The sequence below is a fragment of the Apteryx mantelli genome, chromosome 2 (assembly GCF_036417845.1).
Source record: "Apteryx mantelli isolate bAptMan1 chromosome 2, bAptMan1.hap1, whole genome shotgun sequence".
Taxonomy (NCBI): Eukaryota; Metazoa; Chordata; class Aves; order Apterygiformes; family Apterygidae; genus Apteryx; species Apteryx mantelli.
In genome coordinates this window covers 146,129,632-146,157,107 of record NC_089979.1, presented here as the reverse complement: position 1 = coordinate 146,157,107, position 27,476 = coordinate 146,129,632, and the positions used below count along the sequence as shown (strand labels likewise).

At 40.1% G+C, this 27,476-nt stretch overlaps 1 protein-coding gene across 1 annotated transcript in view; it reads left to right on the top strand.

The window, feature by feature from the left end:
* FAM171A1 (family with sequence similarity 171 member A1) overlaps nucleotides 1-27,476 on the top strand; it is an 88,762-nt gene that overhangs the window by 29,114 nt on the left and 32,172 nt on the right. Inside the window, exon 2 of the mRNA XM_067291753.1 lies at nucleotides 21,989-22,216. Within this exon, the coding sequence (XP_067147854.1) occupies nucleotides 21,989-22,216 (228 nt within the window). The remainder of the gene's footprint in view (nucleotides 1-21,988; nucleotides 22,217-27,476) is intronic.

The following is a 27,476-nucleotide window of genomic DNA, read 5'->3' as shown; positions in this document are numbered from 1 at the left end:
AATAATGGTTTGCTGTCTGTGACATCTGTTAAATAAATGAATACAGCTGAATTCAAATCAGCTGAAGGGAATTCTGCTCTGTTAATCAGTCTCCCTTTTCCCTTTGCTTACCAAGTACTTTTTGGAGAGACTGTTCCAGTGCAAATGCTTTTTTTTTTCTTCTTCTTTTTTTTTGTCAGTTGCAGTGTTATTTTGCTGCAAATATCTTCATGTAGATATATGGAATGTTGTTCCTTACATATTTTAAGCTATTATGGGCATTAGCTTGCTTGCAAATCAGAGGACCAAAATAAGGATGCTGTATTCTTTGTATTTTCAGTGGAAAAAAATGGTGACCTTTCCTGGAGGTATTGGATTTAAATGTTCCTGGCAGCCTAAAATAGGTGATGTAAAAACACTTCATTATGTCTCCAGCACTCTGCAGTGCAACATTTTTGCACTTCTAGAGCTTTATTTGATATTCGCAAGAGCACTGATTTGCAAAGAAAAGAAGTGAGAGTAAGGTAGAAGATCTGAAGGGCAAGTAAAATGCCAGGGAGCAGCAGACCTAAAATGAACAGCGCTATCACTTTTTTTCTGGATACAAGACCCCCAGGGCCCCTGTGGGGCTGTGGCCACGTGGAAGAGCCTCAGCAGGCGTGGAGCGCAAGCGGAGACCCTTGCAGTGCAGTCGTCCCGCTCACGGCACTGCTGCCAGCCACCGATGCCTGGCGTCCGGCTGGCAAGGGAAGGGTGGAGTGTGGTGGAGTTCTGCTCCTGCCTGGTCGCTGGAGGATCGTTTTACATCCAGGACCTTCTTTGCTGTTGGGCTTGCTGTGCATGGCCGTGTGACTCAAAGTAGCAGCACTACAATACTGGGTCCAGTTGCTGAGGTGTAGTTTGTGTCACGTTTTAGTTCTGAAACATACCATGTTCCTATGATACTGAATAATATCCTTGGTGATGAGAACCTTCCAGGTTCCAAAAATGTCAGATACAAAGAGATTTTGCTTGCCATTTATAATTACCAGACTGACTGGTGCTGAAGTAAAATTTGTCTAAAATTGTAATCTGATTAAGGCATTTCTGATTGGGTTTCTTCGCTCTGTATTAGTGCCATATGATCGAATGTTTTAGCCCCGAAACAAAGCACATGTCAAATGGAAACTGTGGTTTCTTGATCTGACTGCAGGGAAGACAGTCCTCACTGTCCTTTCTGTCTCTGAGCCAATACTTCTATTAAGGATGCCTTTGCCCTAGAAATTACAAACTTCCTGTTTAATTCTGTTGTCTTTAATACGTGGCTCCTCTTAAACATTGTCTATCTTAAAAATTACATTTTCTGTGCGGGAGAAGGAAACAATGTGGAGTTTTACTAATAGCAGTAAGCTGTGCGAGGGTGTACATTAACAAAATGTGGTGAACTCCTGTGGTGCCCGAGTTTTACTCTGCCTCTGGCCTCGAGCGTGACAAAAGCACTTGGTGAGAAACAGTGGACTGTTTGCGCAGGCCCTGCTGGGGCAGGCTGTTTCCTTCTCCTCCCTGTAACCACGAGATGCAGCAGTAACCTACTCAAGGGGGAAACTGCCACTTTTAAGAGGCCACTTGCAGATTGAATTTGGTACATTGCAAAATCTTAGCAACCTATTACCTGTTTCACTAGCTATCAAGGTATTGACTGTGAAAGCTCATAATGCAAAAGTAAAAACTCTGTCTTCTTGTAGACTTGTCAAAAAGCTGCGAACCTATTAGAGTAAAAAAGCAAGGCATAATTAGATGTCTCAGTAATCTGCTTAGCCTTCCTTTACCTTCTCCCTTTCCTTTTATTTTTAAAGTAAAAAGAGGCAGCATTTCCTTTGTGCAAAGCTAGACAAAACCACACAACAACCCTTGCTTTGCATTGAGGAGCTTTGTAAGCTTACAGGACTTCTCATCAGTCTAGAGTGCTCTTAAGGAGCAATGGTTTCCTCACAGGAGAAGCAAAATCAGGGATATCTTCCTTGCATCTGGTATGGCCTTGGCTTCAGCATGGCTGTTTCCTTTTGCCTGGTTTTACACTGTAACCTAGTGCTCCACATGCTGTTGAGGCTGGTTCATTGGGCAGGTGTGCGTAAGGAAATGTTCATTTCAGTTTATGATAAACCCAGAAAAACTGCTATATTACTCTCTTGGTATCTTTGTCCAGTTAAAAACCAAAAAATCAAGATAGTCATCAACTCATCCTTGCCCATAAATTAGAAAATAACCGTTGACCAAAATGAACCCAATGTAAAATATCTTTCCATGAAGAAATCAGCTTGCTGAGGTTTTCCAGGCTTCTCGTTGTAGTGGTGTTCCTGGGGCAGCAAAGCAGAGTGAGAGATGGCTTCTGAACCAGGCACGAGGGGCTTTGCAGTGGAAACCGCCAGAGACCAGAGTCTCTCCAAATTCCTCTTCCTTCTCCCAAGGCAGTTCTCCTCCTCACCAGGTTGTGAGCCCCCTTGACCTAGCTTTGAATAGAGCCATGATGAACGTGCTTCCTATGGAGGCTGAGCCTACCAGACCAGGCATCCCTTCAGATAAGTGAACAAATACTTTTATGTGGTCACCACACAGTTCACAAAATATCAGGTCCTTATCAGTATCTCTCCCTCCCTTCCTCCCTCCACATATATAATAAGTGGGGGCAGGTGCTTAGTGGTAACTCCCATTCCTCTGCAGTCCCTTGGGTCTCGGTTGATCCCGTGTGTAATACCGTAGCATCTTGGACACTTCCATGAAAAAGCAGTGTGGGGAAGAGGGTGTTGGATAGGCATGTAATACAGCTGAGCTCCTTGACATAAGGAGTGTTTAGGACTAAGAAACTCATTCTGTGGATGCCAGTGTCTGTTCACTCGAACGCTGGATATATGCATCATCCTTTCTTCCTTGTGAAACTTAGCCAGTTTCCTTCCTACCAGACTGTCTCCAAGCCGGGGCAGAAGCCAGTCTGCAAATTGAAGGGGTCTGGTGACTTGGTGAACTTCACAGCTGTTTTTCCTACACTAAAACTACCATTAAAGCTGTACTCCTGGAATTAAGGTGCTTACACATCAGGTTGTTTGGGGGGTTATTTATTCATTTATTAAGACTAACTCCTGCGAAGAAATGACTCCTGTTTTTACTACACCTGAATTGTAAGTATGAATGTAAGATCTTTCAGATTAGATATACGTAAGAATAATTTTAAATCCCCTATCTTGTGTTTTGGTTTTTTTTTTTTTTTTTTTTTTTTTGAAGTTCTTTGGCAAAATGAGTTTATCAGATGTGCTCTATTTAAAAGCATAGGTTGATTAAATCTTCAAGTTTTAGTAAGCATAATGTTTGAATTATGTCTCTGTTTATTATAAGCCATCCTTACTTACGGCCTCACAAAAATCCCAGTAAAGCGGAAACCAAAATACTGAAAATCAAGACTGTGAGTCTGTAGGACTTAGGCATAATAGGCAATTTTACACTGTTAGTGTAGTTGACCTTGATGTTGTTGTTCATTTGCTTATATTTTAAAAGAATATTCTTTGAGTTCTTGTTTACAGCAATTTGGCAGCTGGACACAAGTAGGATTTAGAACTGAAGAACTTTTTAGTAAACATTTTTTGAATTACAAATAATCTTTGACACTTCAAAGTGGAATTGCATTAGTGTTAATAATTAGTTATATTTTCATGTACTAGATATTTAAACAATTCAGAACTAGCTTATTAGATGTACACAGGCCAAAGCATTCAAAAATAGGATCCTGATCTCCAAATGTCACTTGGCTTTTTACCGAAAGTACAGTGGTGACGTAGGAGCATGAACCCCTTCAGCCTTGAGACTCATGGAGGAGTATGTAGATTACTCAGAAATTTTCCATTTTTCCGACTTGCTAAAGCTTGCTATTTCAGAAGGCAGCTTAACCTGAAAGTGATATGGTCTTAGAGTTGTCCCTTGCAGAACCAGTGAATATTTCCAATACAACTTCTTAGTAGAAAATTCCTGTGTAAAAGCTAGTGAATGTTTTAGTGGCCATGAGGAACATAATTAAACTAATGAAAATCATCACTTTCAGTCATTTAAGATTGTAAAAACACACCTTTATCAAAATGAAGACTTTTAAAGTTAAGGAGTAGACAGAAAAAACTGCTAAGATGCACAGACATTTTGCATTTAAGCATAATATTTTTATTAGTTTTCATATGCTTCAAAGATTTATAGATGTCCCCCACCACATTCTTCATTACAAGTGGCAAATCTATTCTGTTTGGTTTTTTTTTTTCATAAAGTGATGTGCGGATCATCATCTAGCACTTGCTTAGTTACTTAACCTATGGTCTGCTTAAATGTTTGCAAGAGCCATGTTAGAGCATTGGATGCCTTTCTCATTGGAGCTTGCTCTGGTTTTATCTTAAAAATTGCAGCACGTTTCCAAGATGCTGAGCACTGTCATGCAAGCTATGCCAGAGCTTCAGAGGACGAGGAGCCCATCACGTGCCTTGCAGTTCTGGCTGGGGTAGGACCCAGATGGGTTGCAGCTATTCCAAAATTTCCTCTTGCGGGAAGCAAGCTGCTGGAGTTGGAGGGGATGGCATACTCCTAGGTCTCCTCCCAACACAGGACTGGGATCTGTTGGAGTGCGTGCAGGCCTGAGAGCCAAGAAATTTTCCTAGGTCACATAGCAGAAGAGTGGAGTTAGTGTTTTGCATGCCTCAGGTGGTCTCAGGACATGTCGTTTGACTTTCCTCACACACCCCCATACACACCCCCCCAGTACCCTACTGCTTTTTTGATGCTTGCATGATGTGAATCAGTCCTTCTGTGAGTCACTCTGCCCCTCTAGGGGGAGGGAGGCAGGCAGGCAGGGGTGTAATGTTCCCTCACTCCCTGAGCATCAAATCGCAACGTGTGGGTAGAGAAGTGTTTGTGTGTCTGTTTGAGCCTGTCTTGACTGGTGAGAACAGAAAGGCAGAGCCTTGATTTTTTTTTTTCTTCTTCTTTCTTTTTCCCCCACTTCCCTGCTACCTAGCTGCTGTCCCCGAGAGAGGTAAGAGGCCAGAATTAGCGAGCAGCGCTACAGGCGAGTGTGCTGGGCACTGTGCTGAGATGCCCCTTCTAGACTTGTGTCTGCAACAGCACAGCTGCATGCTGCCCTTGGACTTAAGTGTCTTGGAGCACAATGATTTAGTCCTGTACAAATCAAAAATAACAGCCTGAAATACTTAACTGTTTTTTTTACTGACACTCCCATATCCAGAGGTAGATGATGTTTTGCGTACACAAACCACGTATGTGCACGAAGATTACGTAAACAGCCAGGTGCTGTAATAGATAAAATGGAGCAAATTATCTCAAAGAAAAAGGGGAAATGGGAGTCAAAAGGCCGAGGTGCTGTGGCCCAAGGCAGGTGTTGACAGTATGTGTGGCAGATGTGCTCTGGAAAAGGAGTGAGTCTTAGATGAGGTCAATGAAGTGTGGAGGTCTGATGATGGGATATGCCACAGCAGAGTATTAAGGAACCCAAGCTTCTTGTTGCTATCTATGCAAACCAGGGTCGTGCACTGCTTATGCTCTGTCCTATACCTAGATCCTAAAGGACTTAGCAGGTCAGGAATGCAGGGCTGTTGGTATAGCAGCAAGCAGTGCCTGTGGCAAAGCAGTCACACCAAGAAGAAAAGCTTTCATTACATTATTTTTCTGTTGATACTCTTGGATCAATTTTAAGGCAAGTCTAAGTAAGAGCAAATTACAGCAGACAAACCTAGAATTACTGAAATATGATAAAGACTTATAAAGGGAGGAGACTCTGGTATTTAGAGAGAAGAACCCATAGTATTTTTTAATATTCCAGCAAGATGGAGGAACAGCATCTGCAGACCTAGGAATTTACAGTAAGCATCTCTCCTCATTCTCATTTTTTGTAGTTGTGGAGGGAGAATGCCCACCTTTTCATGTCTTCTTGTCTCATCCCATCTTATTCAAGTTGACAGACATGGCAGGTAACCAGGCTGGCTCCTGGCTGTGTTAGTTGTCTCTGCCTTTGTTGTTAAAGTCCATTTTCCTCACTGATTCTGCCCAAAGGCCTTTTTCTTCACAAGAATGCACTCGCTCTTGTTGGCTTTTTTTATTTAATAAGAGTTGAAAGTCCCAGTGAATGCTAAACGTGGTGTACTTCCTATGCAAGTTAACAAATTGTTAGAATAAATTTCCTAATAGGTTTTAATTTAAAAGTTAAATTAAAATTAAATAAATCATATGAAAGCTTGATCCTGCCCTATCTTTGTTATGTTTTCATCTTCTGTTACTGCATGATTTTTCTTTCTCCTAGTTTGGACCTTATTCTCCCAAACCACATTTGTGAGTATCTGCTTCTTAAGAACCCCCAAACCAAGAAGCAAACCCACTGGTGTTATCTTAATAAACTTCCTTTATTGTTCAGCAATAGTTTTAAGCTCCTTTCAGGAGCTCATGTAGCAGTAAGTGCAATGTATCTGTTGAAAAATGAGCAGTCTTAATCTAAAAAAAATTTCAAATTTCTGTGCAGTTTGTAAGATGAACTTCTGAAGAAAACCTATTTTTCTCTGCAGACTAATGCAGCCTCATGTGAAACTTGAGATGGGTTGTTTGAGCCTTTTGCAAAGAGAGATAAAAGTAAAATACATGATTTTTTTTTTAAACTAACTGCAGCAGGGCTGCTATTTAAGCATATTTGCTATAATTTGCTGTAATTGCTATTTACACAAATAAATTGAAGTTTAAACAAGATGTATTGCTCTGCTCTCTCAAAGCTTATTGTAAGTGCAGTTACTTTAGGTTTTTAAATTTAATCTCCTGATTGAATTTATCTCCAGCTGAGCGTTCTCTTTTTTTTCCTCTTTAAATAAGATGTATTAGTAAAGGATGGAGTTGGGGTGTGGGAGGACAGCAGGGCAAAGGTAACTAAATATGAAGCAAGGTGTTTGACAAGCAGCTCTGATCATTTATAGCCGAGGTACTAAATATATCTTGTCTAAGTTATTTCAGCAGTAGCTCATCTAGCCAAAGGGGCAATTGTTTTAAGCCAAATAAAGGCTTAGCACAAGATGAAAAATAACCCAAATCAAAATTCCTGGGTGGCACCATCAGCCTCTTGCACCTCCTTTTGCAGTGCCAGGGACCGAGGCCAGTGAAGAGGCTCTGCAGGGCTTCTGCCTGCCCACGGGAGCATCCCGCAGACTCGTTCCCCAGACAGCTGCTGTAGCCTGGGCAGCCGAAATGAGAGCGCTGTCTGGGCCAAGGCCACATGTCTTCAGTGGCTAGGCTTTGTTATGGCTGGTGTAACAGATAGTCCCCCAGGTTGTTTGCATTTTGTCAGGAAACCCCTCTAATTTGCAGAAGAGGATAGGCAGGGCACAAAAGTAGCTTGCAGCCTGCAGAGCCACCTGCTCCTACGACTGGCTGTTCTGATTGCAAGTTCTGCATGGCATCCATTAGAAATGAATCAAGAAATCTCACTCACTGTGCTTTACAGGTACCTACTTGATTTTGTAAAAGTCCTTTCTTCTAAGAGAATTGGAGCAGTGGCACCAGAAAATGTGTTCCCTGAGATGCCTAGTTGAAAAGAGATTAAAAAATTCCACCCACCTAAATGCAGTCCTAATATGGCAGTAACAAAAACGAATCTCAAAAGCAGCCTCCAAAGTAGACAGCAATGTTTTGTATCTAAGCATACCCATTTAAAAGAATATGAAATGTATTTTGCTTGGCTTCAGTATTTCAGGTCACATAAGAAATTACTGCATGTTTTAAATGAGTATAGCAAGAGTGTCTACACTTAGCCGAAGGGATCATCTTGCATAGTAGGTGTTACTTGTGATCCCAAGGATTTTGTGGTCCATGTGAATATAACTACAAAATAATTTCAGCCCAATTTTAGTATCAATTTAACAGCCAGAAGAGAAACTTAAAATTCAAATATTAAAGTGTTACCTGCCACCTTTTTTCTTTATTTAACTACTTGCTCAAATGGGAGAATCTGTGACCTTGGGTTAGACATCCAGTTCCCACTGAAAGAGTGCAGCTAGATTCCCTCACATCTCCACTTTTTAAGCCCTTTAAAATGATGTGTCTTGTGCTCTAGCAACCAAGTGATGGCTAGAAGGCTCTGTACTGCTAGTACAGTAGTGTGGGACTGCCTGGGAATTGTGGCTGGCTTTGGACAGTAACAGCAATCTCCTGCCATTTTACTGTTCTCTTAAGTCATTTTGTAACCTCAAGAGAACAACTGACCATCTGGGTTATTAAATCAGTGGTTGAAATAAATGTCGACCGCTTGATCTAGGTTGTAAGTGTGTGTAGATGCACACATTTTGGATTATATAGATAGTTTGGGGGGGGGGGTTTCCAAGGCTTAATGTAAAGAAGAAAAAAAAGTAAGTAATTTTGATTTAGAACATATGTTCATCAAAGCAGAAAGAATACCTTATTTTTGTATTGTGCAGTGTTAATTTCACAAACCAAGAACACGCAGAAATTATCTGAACTTTAAAATGAAACTTATAGTAGTTCAGATAAGCGGATGTCAAATAAAATAACATTTATCATGAAATGATACTGAATGACAACTACTATTGCTTAAAAAAAAAAAGATATTTATAGGTTTCCCGAAGCTGTTAATTTCACAATGAAAGATGAGGGGGTTTTGCATATTTACAAACTGATTAGCACTCTTGTAGTAGTCAGTGGAACTGTTTATATGACCAAATGTGGTAAATTATATTTTTAATTTATTGGGCTAATTCCTTTAAAATAAAAGTTAACGGTTGTATACTGTTATTTTTCTTAGCAGTTCCTTTGTAAGTATGAAAACAGAATTAATTACAAACAAAAAAACATACAGATTATATCCCTATGTGAAGTACGTGTTTTCTTATCTTTAAGAAAATATTTAAAGATGCTTAAGCTTCATTTAGAATGGGTTTCAGGGCAGTGGTGTGGACTGACAGCGTCAAGGAAACTTCTAAGTAAATGCTGTCCTTTTTATTGTGATTAGTGGTAGCTTGTATTTTCAATTTAATTTATCATACATATATATGAACATATATACATAACATGTGAACCATTCATCTACTAATCTTATGTTCATTTTAAGCATAATAGAGTATGTTTTGCTCTTTCAGGATTTATTATTGATCTTGTGTTCATACTCTTTCATTTGCTTATTCATTCCTCCAGTGCATCCTGTTATACAACTTCTGTATATAAGTTCAGCATCCATATGATTTGGTTATTTAGAAATTACTTCCTCCTGTTTCCCCTTTAAATATTGTTTGTATGCAGTAGAATACTTTCCAAACATACAGCTATTTGTTTAACCCAGTATAATGCTTTAAAATGCTAGCTTAATGCATAGACTAAATGGCTTACAAAACATTCATGTTGATGTCTGCACCAGTACAGCAGAGAGAGACACTGGGATGTTTTCAGTTGTACGTATCTGCTTGTTAATGGGAAAGTGGATGTATTTGTCAAACTACAAATGCCAGCAGTCCTTAGTGATAGTGTAACTTTTAAACAGATGTATGTTTTGCAACACGAGTGTAAGAAACAGAGGACATGAAACGAAAGTGTCTGGGGGATTCTGTACTGTGGGAGAGAGCTTAGCCAGAGTGGTGTTTACAGCTATAAATATCTCAAATGAGTTTATGTCACAGTATAAGCAATAACCCCTTTCTGTTGTCAAATGAATAACAAACCAGTAAATAGTATGAGCAGTTTATGTTGAGATTTATCTATAAAGAGAACATATGATTCACGACTTTGTGTGGCTGGTCATTTATGCTGTGGTTCATTGGTTTGCAACATTTGCTTTGCGAAGCCCGAGAATCCTTCCATGGCATGCCGACCCCTCCGGGCCCCGCTGGTGCAGACCGTTGTGCAGTGTACTGGCACAACGGTCTTCTCCCGGTCCCTTTTGCAGAGCCTCGTGCGTGGACTTCCAGGACGAAAACCTTTTCTAGCTACAGTTATAGTTATATATAGGGAAGCACCACGGGGAATCAGAACTGCGAGGCTGCTGAGCATTACCAAGGTATGCTCCAGTGCTCTTCCCGGTCATGGAAAACATTATAACCTGGATGAGTAGCATACCAAAACCCTGGCCATTGTTGCTTTATGTTTTTAATAGAAAATTAGCTAGCAAGGAAGATAAATGTTGCAAATGTAACTATAACTGTACTTTTCAAATAAGACTGTGAATTTATTGAAGAACCAATACATTCTGATTTACATAATAGACTTCAACTGTATGGGAATAGAAATATTTTTTAAAAACTTACAATTTCTGCCTGACTAGAAAATTTTTCTCCTGAAATGTTAACAGCCCTAAAATTAATCCCCTTCCAAGAATTAAGATCACCATGGCTGTTATGATAATTCAAACTGAAGCTAGTTTTGCTTGCAGAGTCAGTTGTTATGCTGTGTGTATTTACACACCCATCACAGCCAAAATATACACAGTGTGGCCGCCCGGTTTGAAAACATTAATTGAAAAATTAATTGACTTGGATGAGGAGGCTTCTGCGTGACCAAGATTGGGTGAAGGAGTAAACAAAGGGTAATGACAAATGGCTGTGTGTCAAGCTGGGCATGCATTACTGTATGAGGGGGAAGGGAACTGTAGTGGGTCCTATTTTATTTAAAGTCTGTACTTATTATCTAGAAGAAGACCCAGACCATAGGTTTTTTGGTTTTTTTTAAATTATTCTGTTGTTTAGGACTGAAAATTTTCAAAAACTTGGACAGTAAGAAAATTTCAATATAGACGAGTTGGCATGGGGGGGGATTAATCCTACTGCTATAGCGAGGAGCAAACAGAAAGAAGTCAAGGCAACTGGCACGTAGACAGGTTAGTGAAAGCATGCTTGTTAGGATCAGGAAGCATCGACAGCAAAAACTCCACAACAAAACACACAGACTGTGGCTGGGGAGGCTTTGTGGTGTTCAAGTGACGTTATAAGTCCTGCACTGCGCCCTTGCAAAAGTCTTTACTGCCCTGTTTCAAACCTTTGCCTGTCACTGCTGCAAGCGTTGCAGCATCTTGTTCTCTTTATGGAGCCAGGAGATTTTATCACTGCAGTGCAGGTATGCAGCGGGAGAGGTACGGTAGTGCGGAAGTGACAAACCTTCGGTTATTCAGGATTAACCAAGATTAAAGGTCTGCTGCAACTGTTCATGTCAAATACTGACCTAAAGCTTGTCTAAGTGAGAACAGTGACAGGCATCGTTCTGAAGGGACTGTACAGGGGTAGCTGTTTGAGGCGGACTCTCAGGGCATGATTCAACGATACAGGTGAGCTCTTCTAACTGCTCGGGAGCCAGCAGGTGTGGTCCTGATCTCCCTTTTTTTTTTCTTCCCTTAATCCTACACTTGGCCACAAGACTTCACCCTTTCTGTTGATTTTGGCACTTGCGACTGCTTTGCTTCACCAATTCAACTTGATAACCTGGCTACAAACAGCTCATTTCATTAGGCTGGTGTTTTGCAGGATTAATAAGTTAAATTGACACAGTAACTGATCCAGTGCAAATCAGAGCAATGCAAAAGAAGGAACAGAGTACACGGCCGGGCCAAGGAGGTGGGAGGGGAAGGCACTCTCCTGGCTTTGCCCCGGAGTTGGTTGGACTGACCCAGCAGCAATGCCAGACTCTGCTTTCCCTGCAAAGCTCTCTTTTTGCCCTGTGTAACAAGACTGGGGGAGTAAGGTTGTTATGATGTGTGTCTTCACCTATACTTATTGTGCTTTGTTTTCTTGCCTGCCAGCTGGGGATAACCTCCTGGAGGAATGAAGTGAATACAAATTAGTTATTCAGTTGTTTGAAAAAAGAGAACATGTAAGTGCCTAGATAAAATGTTAACACAAGAATTTGCTTCTGTACCCTTTACTTGCTGAAGGCAGTGGAGGTATTCACATGAAAGTGGAGCTCAGCTTACTGAATTTGTATGTAGAAAGTCACTTTAGCTGGGTTTGTTTGAATTGTTACAGTGGTTTGTTAAAAAATTCAGCTAAAAATATACTCTTCCCAAAGTGACATTTAGGTTTGATTTCACAACTGGTGTTGGAAGTAAGTAGAGATTAAACCTAAGATTAGAGATACTCGGAAAAAAGCAAAAAAGTGCTTGTATCCTCTCAGTCCGATTACACGTACACAGCTTCAATTAAACATGGAATGCATCTGCTTTAAGTTGTTTTCATCAGGTGCGTAATGTTAATTATAGAGTTGGGAAAAAGTTGTTCCAAGAAAATACAACACATGCATTCATGGATAACCAAATACAAGCTTTCCCCTTCTGCCCTCCCTGAAACTAGACTAGTGATGTAACAGGCATAAAGTTGGCATAAAAACCCTGTGAGCTGTGCAGCAGTTGAGTTCAATGTGGTGGTGTCCTAGAAACATCTCAGAGTTGACGTTGCAAAATCAGCTGTGGTCTTGTTTGAATCGGCAGAGAATTGTAATGCTCAGCAACTGAAAAATATCAGAGCATTAACTTTTCATTCATATTGATCTCCAAACAGTGTTTCAAAGGACTCTATTAGGAAAGAGGGAGGTTTTTGAGCTGAGATTACTTTTTCATGTCTTGTAAAGAATGCATTATGCGTGCAGCAAGCTAAAGCTTTCAAACTCAACTTCCATCTGTGCTCCATAACAGTATCTTTATATAATGCTGGGTCTAAAATACAAGATTTGGAAATGAAATTACTTTGTGTCATGCACAATTCCTGTAGAGATCAAAGGCAGACCTGTTAATGTGACTATTGCTATTCATGAGTTTCATAGCCATGCGAGTTTCAAGTTAATTATAAATGCTTGTTTAATCATTTAACAATAGGGTATCAGCGTCTCGTCTGGGCATTATACTTATAGCTCTCCTTTTTTTAATTAAAGCAAATTCCTACCTTTTTTTGAAGAAATTAATTTTGGCAGTAATACTCTAGGCTCTAGCAGGTCAGGATATGCAAATCCTCTTTTAAATGTTGGACAGTTGTGTGATAAATGTCTTTATTTTATTATCCTTCAACTGCCCCTCCCTCCCTCTTGAGTACATGGTTGTGCAGTAGCCTGGTTGTCACTGGAGATGGTATAAAGAGGTCTAGTTCTTATACTACATTTTCTTTTGTGGCATTTTATTAAAATTCATGTGCGTTATCACTAGTAGATAATGTATTTTGGGATAAGCTAACATATTCATCATTTTAATTTCTGAATGCTCTGTTTAATAGATTTTAAACCTGAGGAGACCAGTAGAGCACCTGTCTGACCTTCATATGACAGACCTGTATTTTATTTGGATGTCAAATATTGAGTCCTTTTACTTAAACTAAGCCATTTCAGTCCTTTGGAAATTAAATTCTTGTGCACTAGAGGAACAGCTACAGTGCCAGCAATGCCTGAGGCCATCGTAGTGGCAAGGGGTGTTAGATGAGAAATACAGATGAATCAAACTCTGTGCTGCCGAGAAGGGTGAAAAAGCCTCACGTGTGACCCAAGAGCAGACTCCTCCACAGCTACAGCTCCTGCTTGTCCGCTGAGGGTGAGGTGAGCAAGGCGCATTGATGAGACATCTGACAGGCGTTTCTCTGCACCAGCTAAGAGACTACACTATCTTCCCAACCACCGTAACTCCCATAGCATCAGGCCTCTACTGCTTCTCACAAAGGGCAAGGGAGGCGAATAAAAGAAAAACCCAGAAATCAGTCTGTTCTACATTTGGGGGAAAAATTTCTTTCCTGAGTTTTGAGATGTGAGATTTAATTACAGTCATCATACTGCAAGTGCTCAGAGCGTGGAGAGGACCATACTGGCAGTCTCGTTCCCGCTGGCCTGTAAAGGGGAACAGTGTGAAGCAGATTGAGTCCAGTGCTAAAAGGCAGTGCCACAGAGTTTGGGATGCCTTCACAAATGTTCTAGAATTAAACATTAATTCTAAGCTTCAATTAAACATCTCAAATTAAATTAAAGGTATTCTTCAAAAAAAGACAAAATCTTCTCATAGTCTCTCAGCACTAGTGAGTCAGTGAATCTCTTCTAATAAGCTGTTCCCTTGTTAAATTACCTTACTGCTAAGAAATTGCACCTGAGTTTCCTTAAGTTCAATGTGCCGCTGTTGGGTTATGCTGTATGTCTGTCAGCAAGACTACAAAGTCCACAACTGTCATTTTCCATAGTTCCCCTATTATACGCTGTGATCCAGCCGTCTCATAATAACTGAAAAGGTCGAATTCTTCAGATTCCCAAGGCTGCTTTTCTGTCCCCTGGATCTTTTATGTGGCTCTGCTCTGAACTCTTCCATTTTCTTACTCCTTTCTGAAGCGTGGGCCTGAGAACAAGGCCCGTGTGGCCCTTGCTGAGGGTCTGACCAGTGCTGGGGGAAGCAGACGTGAGGATCATTCAGCTTGGTGTTGCCCCTCTGTAGGGCTAGGGGCTGTGGCAGCCCTAGGAAGTTCTCTTAATACCGCTTCCCAGAGCACTGATGTTGTCAAGGTGAACTCCAGAGCATGTTTTCTAACCTGTCCCGCTTCTCTCTCGTACTGACCAAAGGGTCCTTTTGCCTGAAAACATGCCTGTTGGGTTTTTTTTTTTTTGCCTCTCAGACAGAGAGAGAATCTCTCCCTGCACGCGCTGCCCACTTAGTAAATATATTTTGAGATCTGTCAGAGCTTTGCCTGAAATCCATGATAATTCTGTGTAATACAGATTTTTAAACCAAGAACTCTTAATAAGGCAACATCCTTGTTGAAATCCAAATGTGTTGTATTAACACAGCTGACTTTATCAGCAAGAGTATTGAAGGAAAAACGTTCACAAAACCAACCTTTTCTTAAAACATGCTGACTGACTGTTTATATTTTTAGTTCCTAATTCTTGTTTGTAGTTTTGCATTTTGCTGTCTTGTTATTTTAGCTGGGATCAGTGCCAAACTAGCTGTGATCCATCATTGCTTGGACCTTCCTTTTAACCATTTTTAGCTACTGGAACCATTCTGGCTGTGATCTGATCCTTTGGAATTAATGGAATTTTTCAGGACCTGTTAAAAGTGTAGCTTTGGTGATTCATTGAACTCCCAAGATAGCTCTTCAGAGTCTATTGAGCGGAAGAGGTCCAAGTGTATTGATTCGGAAGTGTTAATCCCAACAGATGCAAGGTTATGGGCACACTGCTCGTAGGTGGCATATACAGAGTTTTAAAAAGGGCATCTTTAAAACCGTATTTTTTCACGCCAAGTCAAAATTGTATTTCCATATGCGTATGGGAGAATTAGCGAGACAGTTTTCACCATGTTTGAAGTACAAGCTGTCAGGTGGTCAAGCCCTGTTTGTTTTATCTTTGGGTAGGAACTCAATGAAGCAAGCCATTTCTAGATAGTAAGCTTCTGACTCATCCTGGTAGGTGAACTCTAGAAAATTCAGTTTTACCTCAAAAGCTAGGTTCATCTTGTCCCAGTAAAAGGAGAAAAGTTTGGATACAATGTCTGAGGGGGATCTTTTTCTAGCTATAAAAGCCTAACTGGCAGGTTGAATCTGTGGGTGCTCAACAGAGAGTGTGTATATTTTCATGGCTACTGTTTCATAGGAGAAGGGTGCTGCTGATGTCTGTTTCACTTGGCCTTTTATTCGACAATTTTGGTACCTAACATTCTTTTTTTTGGGGGGGAGGGGGGAAGTTCTGTGGATTTGTTTCTCCCTTGACCACCCAGTTATGTTTTGGCAACTCAGTATGGGGTAGGTTTCTGATGTGACACATGCACATAGCTCTTCATCCTGTGAAATTTTAGCTATTGAGAATCTCTGAATAGGGAATGTGAAATACGCATGGGACTAAAGAGTAGAAGCAGACCTTTCATGTCCCATCCACTGCTTGGTCTGGTTCCATAGAAATCAATGATGGACCCTTACCCATGGTGAAAGTTTGGTCACTTGCGGTAAAGGAGAAAGCTCTATAGCACCTGTGTGGTTTTGGTAACTTCATTGCAGGATCAGTCCCTGTTTTGAATACATGCTCTTATTGTTGTTGTTAGGATCTTCAAGTGTGCTTGCTTTGCCATTCAAGGTGGTACATGTAAACTTACTTTTTAGGTGACCACATGAACTCAGTCCAGAGTCTGTGTGTTTCTTGAAGGGTTTTATATGCACGTTTCTTTTTTTCATATGAACTTACTTTGCTATTATTTTCAAGCCTCGGTTGTCAGTATAGCCTTTTTGATACAGTACATTAGAAAGAGGTGGTGATATTTAAATGCTTGAGTTGGCATCTGTGGCTAGGGGATGTGGAACACTCCTTTTTCTAGGAAAATGTTTTCCCTTAGATAAATAAAAATCCTATTGTTTGGCTGAGGGGATGACCCTGCACATGGGCAAAAGGTTAAGGGGAGGAAAGGCTTATCCATTTGGCATGTAGGATTCAAAAACAAGTATGTTGCCAGTAAGCTCAAACTGAGTGGAGAATGCAATTTTAAATAAGGCTCATAATGGCATTTTTTAAATGAGCAGGAAGTGTTCTTTCTCTAATCAAGACCTAGGAATTTAAATATCTCTTTCTTTGGTAATATCCTGACATTGTCCATGCATATGGGACCCCCAGAGGAAAAGGCTTATGAAACGAAAGATATGTGATAATCGCTGCCTATGTCAGCCTGTTCCCAAGGGAGATCCTCTGCCCAGTGGACGTTAGAGGGAGTCTGGCTAAACAGAAGCGTGTGTGCACAGATTCAAATCAAATTGCAGGATTGGGACCTAAATAGGATTGTACTCTTTGACCTCGAATCTGTGTCATAATTTCTCTCTGTTTGTTTCAGTATTTGAGATTTGGCAGTGTGCCATCACTCAGATTGCTCAAGATTTTTCTTTCTACATACCATTCTTGGGTTATTTAAGAAGAAAAAAAAGCAGTGCTTTTCACTTTTCAGGAGTGCGGCTATAGGAGACAGCACTGATGACATCAGTTCTTAAGGAAGCTCTTTCCAAACTGGGAGTTCACAGCAATATAAAGAGGGGTTATGAGCCCAAAAAGTAGGGTTGCGACTGCAGTAAGTTGTCTTGACGTTACTTGTATTTCAGAGGAGTTAGTGTAGTTCGTAAAGCAGATGGCACAGGAAGGATTGTTCTGAGAAAGTTTAGACTTAGTAAAATCTCAAAAATCAGATTAAAAAGACAGATGGGATTCTGGGTTGGAATGTTAACATGTAGAGTTTTTTGTCTTTTTTTATTTCACTTTCCCAAATGATAGCTTTGGAGATGCTGGTTTTCTTTATATAGTTGACAATAAGTGTGGTACTAAAAACTGGGAGTTACACTTAAGCAGCTGTTTTCACTGTAACTAGTAGTTTTGGTTTGCTCTCATTTGAAAAACAAATAGGATGTGATTGCTGAAGGAAGATAAAGGAATAAAATTACAACATTTAGGCTAGAGTTACTTGCTTGAGCACCCACTTACAGCAACCTTGATCTCTTCATGGGAGTTAACCTTGTATTTGCTGTATTCCCACTTACCTGCTTTTTCCTTTGGGATAGTTGAAGCTAGAGTTGCAAGGTTTTCCAAGTGGCTTGAATTATTCAATATTTATAAATGAACCTATCTGCACTTTTAGGCAAGGACATGCATTCTTCTGGCTTGGACACGAAACATCATCAGAAGAGCGTAAGGGCAGGACAGGCATGCACTGATGGTGTGAACGATTACTGTGGCCCTGCCTGTGCCAGCCTGAGAGCGCTGGGAGCAACAGGGAACCCCATGCAAGGCAGCTCGGGTCTGAAGCAGCCACATACACGTTCACACCATCCTAGCCAGGAGCCAAGTGTGTCGGCCAGAGTTGGCAACACGGACCTAGCCTGCTGTGAATGCGGCGGGCCTGTTTCGGGATGTGAGATAGACCACAGCTGCCCGGAGTTAATCCATCAGCTTGGGGTCTGCTGGCTCAGGCATCTCTGCTTTGTTGTATGGTGAAGAAATACCAGCACTGTGCACCTTAATTTCCCCCTCCTCCCTCCCAGACCTCACTTTGCAAAGAGCAAAGCATCTGTTAATTCAGATTTTAAAAGCTGAATATACTAGCTTTTGTAAATAAAAAAAAGCACAACACTTTATTAATTCTGTGGAAGAATGAAGTGAACTTCTTTAGCAGTTCATGTTCTCTGAGTTCTTCCACAGTGTTCTCGGTTCTCTACCACCGTCGTGTTTCCAGCTATGTAAAGTCCTCTTTGAGTCCATGTGGGTTTAATTCTGACAGGGCTCCTTGCTGTGCTATTCTGGTAAAACTCAAGAATAATGCATCTGCTGTATCTGCACTGTTTTGTTGAGAATACCAAGTAAAAAGCTTGCCAGATCTCTTAAAGACTTTATTCCTTAACTCATAGCGAGTCTTCTAAGCAGCTTTTTCTAATTAATACTTCTTCTAGCATATCTAATATTTCAGTCTAAAACCTACTTATTGAGGTCAGACTGACTGATCTTGTTCTTATTCTGCTCCCTTTTTTCCCCTCTTTATTCCTCCTGTTCTTTAAGTAAAAGTACCTGGATGTCTCATCACGTTTTTGAAACTTACTGTAGAGTTTAAATTTTTGTAGTAGATTCTCTTTTTATAGTGTTCTTATCACTCTCACTGTTTGAGAGAGGATTTTCTTCAACAATTTCTTTCCAGTTTAAAGCTTGTAATCATTCTGTTGCTGTGGAAATTACTGTGATAATGCGGGTTCAGTGTTCATGGCTTCACTGGTGCATTAGATAAGAAAAAGGGGCTGTTGTGTGGCAGAAAACCCTGGTTTAAGCAAGTTGTATACAGTTCACACGTACATCGGTGAAGATAACACATGAAAAGGAATTAGGGCTGTTCAAGCTGCTAGGATTTTCTCTATCTTCTCAGGAAAAAAAGTCTACGTCATAAAAAAGGAGGAGAAAATATCCTGGATTGTGGTTTGGAACACCATGCTTGGAACAGCAGTTGCCAATCTTCCATCTTGGGTGATGGCTTTCATTTTACCTGTTTGGAAACATGGTTTTGGAGACCCTCATCCTTCCGTACCAGAAATAGAGAAGGATGCAGAGAGAAGCCTTTATATAAGGAGTTGTAGGGAGAAGGAAATATGAATTGAGGGTCCTACTGGAGATACCCGTGGCTACCTTTCTTTTCTGAGATAGAGAGGACTTTAAATGTACAGATAAATTTGTGTACTTTTTTTTTAATCAGTCTTTGTCACTCGATCCATTTTAGTAGTAGTCTCCATTCTAGAATTTCAAATGTTCATAAATTAAATGGGTTGGCTATTTTTGCTTAGTTTCTAATCCTCCTCCTTTATTAGCATGTAATATTGTAGAACTCTTTGGGGCCTTGTTATATGTGGTTGTTTTAGAACAGGCTACACTTTCATGTTGCTGAAGTTGTAACCACAGTATTCAGCTTGTCCTATTTCCTTGTTTTTCTTTTAATGCTTGACCCAATATTGTTAGCTGCACCCATTCTTCAACGTTGTTTGCTAGGCAGTTCAAAAAATGGAAGCATTAACAGCTTAGCTACCTAGCCTTGAATCTAAAAGTACTTGTTCTGACACATTTTGAAAAATACAAATACAAAGCTTGTATTGCTTTTTGCCGTAATGTTTATAAATACATACACAGTTTGTAAATACATATGCATTCCTTCCTTGATTAATGTGGCTGCCTTCCACGTGCACAAGGTTTCAGAAGCTGCTTGGTGAACAAGGCAAGGTTTCTGAGGAGGCATTCTATACATGTGCACCAGAGTGTATGTATGTACACTGTTTTTCAGTATATGTTGTTTTCTTTGACTACTAAATGTAAAACTGGGAAAAAGTCCAGAATCTTTAATGGCTAAAATGTGTTTCATGCTGATCCTTTCTAAATTGGCATTCTTCATTGCCAAGTTCTAAAGTGAGGGTTACGATGATGATGAATTTCTCTAATGGGATTTTTGTTCAGGACTGTCTGATATTTATATTTTCTGTACTCTAGAATTCAGACAGGAGGTCTGTGCTTATAAAAGGGCCCGATATTTTTCTGGCCAAAATGCCCTTAGGAAAGAGGTGTTGATATTTTGAAGGGTTGCATTAGATCATGACAGCCTTTTAAAATTTTATATTGTTATGCTATGTTTCTCGGAATACTCAGTTGTATCATTTCACTATTAAAATTCACAACAGATATTTTATTAAGTTCTTGTTCTGCTTGATGTTATGTCTTGCTGTTTGAATGCCTGCATATATCAAAATAACTTCTTAAAATCCTAATACACAGTAGTAATATAACAGAACCTAATCGCCAATACTGTTCTGCAGAAACTAATGTATTGTTTTTTAAATATATATGAAAATGAGGTCATGCTCTCTTTTCTGGGCAGCCCATGAAGAAATGAGTTGCACGTAGTATGTAAGCATCTTGCTTGTTAGTGGGCTGAATTCCCCGATACAGAGAGGGGGATTTGCAAAATACCATCTTACTACCTTGGGGAAGGAAGTAAGCTGAGATAGGGGACTTCACGCAAGAGCAACAGCATGTCCTAAGGTGAGGGCAAGAACAGGAGAAAAGGGTGAGCGTGAAAGAAGAGGAAGGTATTAGGTACCCATTTAGGAGAATGAGGAGACTTTAAAAGGAAAATACCCAGAGTGGTTTGGTCGAGTCATTGGACCATTGCTGGTTCTTTCAACACAGCATTGCATATAAGTCATAGTTATTGAAGAAAGGCAACAGCTGCTACTTTAGAGCATGAGGCAGAGGAACTATTGTAGGGGCAGAAAAGTTATCGTAGATATAGAGGAATGCCTTTCAGAGGGACTGTCTTGCATAAGCCACTACACTGCATGTAACAAAAGTTTTGTGATACAATGCATGGTTTAGTCATAGGAGTGCCCTGAAGTGAACAAATATTGCACATCTGGAAACATTTAAACAAGTAATTAGTTTCTGGAAAAAAGGCAAATTACTTGAGTAGAATGTAGTCCATTGTGTTAGCTTCTCACTGCATGTTTACAGTATGTACAGTTCTCCTGACTGCCTTGACAATGACTTTTTTGCTTCTGGTGATCACCAGTTGTATATGGGGATGGGTGGTACATTTGACTCTTTTTCAGCATGGATAACCAGATATTGCTAGGTGCTGTGATACTTTTGCTCCTTTTGGAAAAGGGGTCAGTGATCAGGGAGGGAGGGGGATGTTTTTCTCTCTCAGCTTTTCCCCACTGCTCTGTATCCAACCTGGTCTTCCTATGCATGGAGGACAAGGTCCTGTTCCCGTGGGATTTCACTGCCTAGGAGAGACCTCACAGGAACAGTTCTGGGCCAGCTGGGGCAATCTCTCCCACTGGGATTCAAAATCTCTTACTGCAGTGCAGCCCACTCCTCCACCCACTCTCTTCCTGGGACCCACTCATCCCTCATCACAGCAGATTTCCTCTGATCCTTTGCTGCACAGAGATAGAAATGTTTCTGGGAAGGGATGAGAGAGCACAGCCCACTTCCAGCTTTTCCCTCTCCTCACTGCTGCTGTGCTGTTCAGGTGTGCTGGGGAGAAGACTGGCTGGAGCAGAGATGCAGCAAGGCTACGACCTTAGAGAGGAGTTGCCGAACTATCTGTGCCTAATAAATATGTAATGTTTGGTAGCACGTGCATTTACAGTCATGATGCTGCTGTGGGATTGACATCAGAGGCAACACTGCCTGCCACTCATGGTGTGCTGCCCAGCTGCGTATGAGTAATAGGTGGAGTATATATGCCTCCATAACTAGAGTTAGGTAATTCAGGACCAGAGCAAGTGATCTGCCTTGTGACAGAATCTGCAATGTTTCTAAAGAGCAATCACCTGAAACGGAGAACTACAAGCCAGGAAAAGAGGCGATTCTTGGCACCAAAGTGTCAGAAGATAGCACCGAGCCCTGGGTCTTCTGGTCATTGGTGTGCTAGCATGTTCTCAGTGCTGCCTTGGGCAAAAGTTCTTCTGACAATAATTGCTGTGGTTGTTTGTCATTACAGAAGTAACGCTGAAGGTCCACGTAAGTGATGCCAGCACACATCAGCCTGTAACGGAAGCCTTCATTGAGATTTTTACAAACCAGATTTCCATTGCATCTGGAACCTCAGGAGCAGATGGCACTGCCTTCCTCAAGTTTCAGTATAAGTTGGGCAATCAGCTGATAGTGACTGCTAGTAAACATGCATATGTGCCAAATTCTGCACCATGGAAACCTGTAAGATTGCCTGGTAAGAGATCTTTATTTTTGTTCTGAGGTAAGATTTTGCATCTAAAGGAAGTTACACAATTTTGTGTGATGTATTTTAATGCTTGGTTGCCATCCTGGGAGGGAGGAAGAACATCTGTGCGATTCAAAAGTGCAAGGTTTCTTCCTCAGCAAAACTGTGACATCGGGGCTATGTGAGTTTCACGTTGCTCCTGGCTGTCCTTGAACACAGTGCTACGTCAGTTTTCAAACAACTGTCGGTGCTCTTACAGCTCCACAGAAAATACAAATCTGCTTCAGATCTTTTTCTTTATGAGGACTCTGTTTTCCAGTGTGCTGTCTCAGCAGCTCTGATGTACTAACTCATTTTTCTCCCAAGTATAGCAACGACAGTTGTACTGTATGCTATAGTTTACCAAAAAGTCCTGGGTTTTCAGTTCTTGGGCATGTCCCGTAGGTCAGTTTTAATCTGCAGTTATGTTATCCAGCTGCAAAGATTCTGTCTAACATAATTAGTGTGGTTTGTTTCTTTAACAGGCAAACAAATATAATAATAATAATAATAATAATAATAATGCTTCCATGCAATTTCTTACCTGAACACCTCAAAATTCTCTGAAAAGTAGGAGTTACTACATTGTCCCTGTTATGCAGGAGGAGAAACTGAATCATGAGGACTATGTGTGTAGTACTAAATGGAACAGGTTGAGAGTGGGTCTCTGACCCTGAGACCTTATAACAAGATGAAGCTCATATCCAACCAGCTTTCATTTGCCTCTCCTCTAATCCCCAGCCACAATTAGAGTCATTCTGTCCAAGCAGTTTGGGAATGGTCCCAGGCCTGTATTATCTCCAGACAGCAGGTAGACATCACCTCAGATTTGCTAATTAGCACGGGCCAAGCCATGCCAGGTTTTAAATATACTAATAAATCCAAACCCAGAATTATGCTTCAGGTATTTCAGCATGCTGTTTACTTACCTGCATTCACTTGCTTCAGATAAGACAGACTTCTTCCATATTTTCACTACCATGTTCTGCCATATTCTTCAGCTACCTAATAGGGCTATAGAGAAGATGGAGGCAGGATTTAAAAGCATAGAGACAAAGAATGATTAGCAATTGAAACACATCACAGCAAGGAGAATTCCAGTTAAACAAAGGGAAACAAGGCTGTCAAAACTCAGCTGAACAAGCCCCTGCTTTGAGCTGGGGTTGAACCAGGTGACCTACAGAGGTCCTTTCTAACCCTAACTATTTTGCGATTCTGTTTAGAAATTTCCTTGATGATTTTTCCCTTTAAATAAGCTGAAGTACCAGCTTCCTTAGCATACTTAATGTCCTTCCTTAAGACACCATCATATATGATTAAAGCATGCAATAGCCCTTTCTTGCCTTGTGTCTCATATCTTTCCTACTTATGCCCAAGATCTTTTGAATGCAGCGTACTCTTCCATGGATCTGGGGTTTGTTTGGTTTGCTCTTTGTTTGTTGCTTTTTCTTAAATACTGATCTTGAGGGAAGGGAATCAAACATGGCGTTATTGTTTTGGTTAGTCACTGAAGTTTAAAGAGCAGTAACTGTATACATAGTTTCCACAAAATCTTTTTTTTTTCCACAGCTGAAACATGAGCTTAATTCAGAAAATAAAGATTCCTTTCACCATCAGTCTTCCCCCATTGAAATTGCTAGACAGTTTGCCATTGATTTCATTGAGGGTAGAATCCTTTCTTTTGCTTTCTGTACCTTGAACTTAGTCCTTTCTTTGATTAAAGAAACAACAAGTTACAACTTAATACATCCCATGTAGATTTAGTAGGTCTGTTCTTTGAATTACTCCCTAAAAAGGACATGGCATAGTAGTTCAGGCCCAAAATAGTTAGACTGTTATTTTTCTATGTTGTAGAGCTTCAATGTTTATATAAACTTTCCAAGAACTATTTGTATTTAAATGCCCTCCTGTGGTGCTTTTAACCCACACAATATAGAGGTTTTGAAAACCGTGGCATTTTTTGTGGGTGGTGTTTTGTTTTATTTTGTTTTTAATCTGGGTTGAATGCTGGGTTACAAGCAGCATATTTAAATCTTGATTCTGCAGTGAACAGTCTGGGCACATGCTTACAGCATGATCTTCATTTCCCAAAAATGCCATTTAATAGTAGTAGGTAGTTGTCATCTCACAGATAGGCCATACCAAGCAGCATTCCACCCACATCAGTGGTTTAAGTTAATGTGCCAGCCTGTGTGCTATGGTAAATGAAGTATGGACATGTTTCCTTCCACCACCTCAATGTGAAAATGATAACCACAAGCAGGGAGTAGGTCTGACAGCTGTAGGGCTATAAGGTTTAAAGTGCTGTAACAAGACTTTGCCAAAGAATAGGGATTCTTCCACTGGAGAAAATATGCATTAGTATAATCTTAGGCTGAAAAGCTGTGCAGCCACTTGTGATGTTATTGTAATGACTTTAAGGAGCAAGCATCAAGGGTTTTCTGTTTTCATAATTGGACAGAAATTAACTTTTCTAATACCAGCCAAAATAATGACTAGGTCTTTTCCACTTAAGCAGGAGGATTATTATTTACTTAATGATAAAAGATAGGAGGAAAATATTAAGATCTTTTTCTCCCACTAAACTATTTATCAGGAGAACCCTGATTCCACTTGTTAACAGTTCATTAATTTAACATCACTTGAGTTGTTGAAGTGTTTGTGGCGGAAGACGTGCTCATTATCATTTTGGCCTACATGTAGTTTTCTTTTTTTGTCAATAACTTGGAAGAAAACAAAATTACAACTCTTAGTCCATAGCTAAGAGGAAGCTTGGGAGTCTGCTGAGCAATGAAGAGAGAAGGTCACGAGGCAGCACAGTTCAGACTGGTTGGTCAGGTAGCAAGCAGTAGCTTTCACTATGGTGCAAAACAGTTCTAGAAGCAGAGAATGCTTATTATATTTCTGGGAGAGGAGAGCTCATTTGGGAAGCAGTGACTCTGCAGAAGGCACATGACTCATGGTACATAAACAGTTGAAAATAAGCTCCCAAAGCAGCACTGCAGCAAGGATGAATAATCTGATCCTTAGCTATAAAATAAGAAAAAAAATAAAGGAAATTCAGAGAAAGGCAGAGTATAGTATCTCAGCACTTGTCATTGGCGCAGCCAGTTTTGGAAATCTGTGTCCAATTCTGGATCCACAATTCAAGAAGAATGTTTAAAACTGCGGGGGTTTTGGAGGGTATCTCAAAAGTGATTAAAAGATTGGAGAATGTGGTTTATAGAGAAGCACTTGAAGTGCTTCATTTATTTTGTTCATCAGAGAGGAAGTCATGGGGTGATTTGATCATAGTCCATCAGTACCTGCAAAGCAAACGGGAAATGGGTGAGAGAGAGTGGTTCTGTCTAGTGGACTTACGTGGAAAAAAAAAAAGATCAAATGACTGGAAGTCAAACCTCAATAAATTTTGGGTAAAAAGGCACAAGTTTAACTGTCATCATAATTAGTTACTGGAACACTCAAATGTTATGGTGTATTCTTTACCACTGGACACCTTTAAAAGCAGATTTGGTAGCGTTTTTTTTGTTTTGTTTGTTTGTTTACAACTTGGTTTCTAGTTTAAGCACAATTATTGGATCTGAAGTAGTGATTAATTCAGGGAAGGCTGTTTTTATGTGGGAGTAAGACTAGATCATCACAGTGATCCCTCTGGCCTTAAAAACTGACTTTGTCTTTGTCATGCTGAGAAATGATTGTGCAGAAAGCCCAAGGGAAGTTTAGAGGTTATCCATGCATTACGGCCTGACACACACAGAAGACGACATTGATATGGTTTATTGTATTGAGCCCCCCAGAGTATCTAAATTATATTAGCTTTCTTTTATATAAATTAAATTTTTGGAGTAAAAACAAACATTTTGCTGCCTTAATGCTCCTTACACTAGGCATCCTTCCTTACATTGATGGATGTGTACATTTTTTTCAGATGTAGAATTTTTGAAAGAAAATTCTCAGCTGTAATTACAGTAACAATTTTTTGATTTTTATTTTTAATGTTCTTACATGGTTTTAAGAGAATATTTTAAATCATGACTCTTATCAGTATATTACTCCTATCTTCTCCTTTCTCCTGTATTTCTCATATACACTAAAATTTCTGGTTTTTAAAAGCTGAATAGATTTCTTATAACAAAAATAGTGAACAGTCTCCCAGTTTGTTTCTATCATCTATAAGGTCTCTTGGATCAAATAATATATATTAATTCAGAGGAAATTTATAAAGCGCCAGAAAATCAGAAGAGCTTGTGCTGTTCTTTAATTAGTGAGATCTGGAAAAGTGTTCCTCAGTTTGTGGTCACTTCAGAATGGAATGAATACTTTCTACATGCAGATGTGGGGTCCTGCCCATTCATCAAAAAAGTTTAGTCTACATTAACTTCTTCCTCTCCTTCTATCTCTGAAAGCCATGCAGGGAGTGGAGGTAGATCTACTTCTCAGCGTTTCCATGAGTGCACGAGTCAGTTGTGCTCAGTGGCTAGTTCTGTATGTATTTCTGGTCTTCTGGGTCTAAAATACTTGGCATGAAGTTGTGTTGTGTTTTTCCCTCTCCAAACACGTGTGTGCATACATACACAAAACACCCTCCCACACCCACCCTCTAAGGAGTGTCTATGTCCAAGGGCAGAGGAGGCCCTTGGACACAGATTTCTTGCAGCAAATACTATTTGTCTGTCCCCTTTCTTACCAGTGGTAGAATGACACTAGTTCTGCTATATAGAGAACTTCTGTAGTGTAGGTGATGACTCGGTAAAGACATGCTGTATTTTAAAGCAAATTATTCAGACTTATTCATCATACTTTGTGTTTTTATATGACTTTTTATGTAAGCACCTCTGAGTTTTTAAAAATTAAGTTTCCTTAAAATCTTCCTGAGGTAAGAAGGTTGGGGTTTTTTTCCACAAAAAAAAAAAAAAAAAATCAGTCAGACTGGCTTAGTATTTCACTCATCTTTATGTAATGACAGGACATTTGTGGAGTATGGAGTCATAACCCAAAACTCTGCTTTCCAGTGCACTCTTCTGTACTTCAAATTCAAATGCAAGACTTTGTCAGGACTCAAAGCATGGAGTGTATTGTTTAGGTCAATAGAAATTACTCTGGCAATTAAATTATTTGGCTTAGAAAATGCACTTTGTTTCTCTTATGTATACAATACAATTTTAATAGTTTGGGTTGCCTGTTTGAAAGAATAATGGAAGAAAATAAGTTCTGTTGTTGGGGTTTTTTG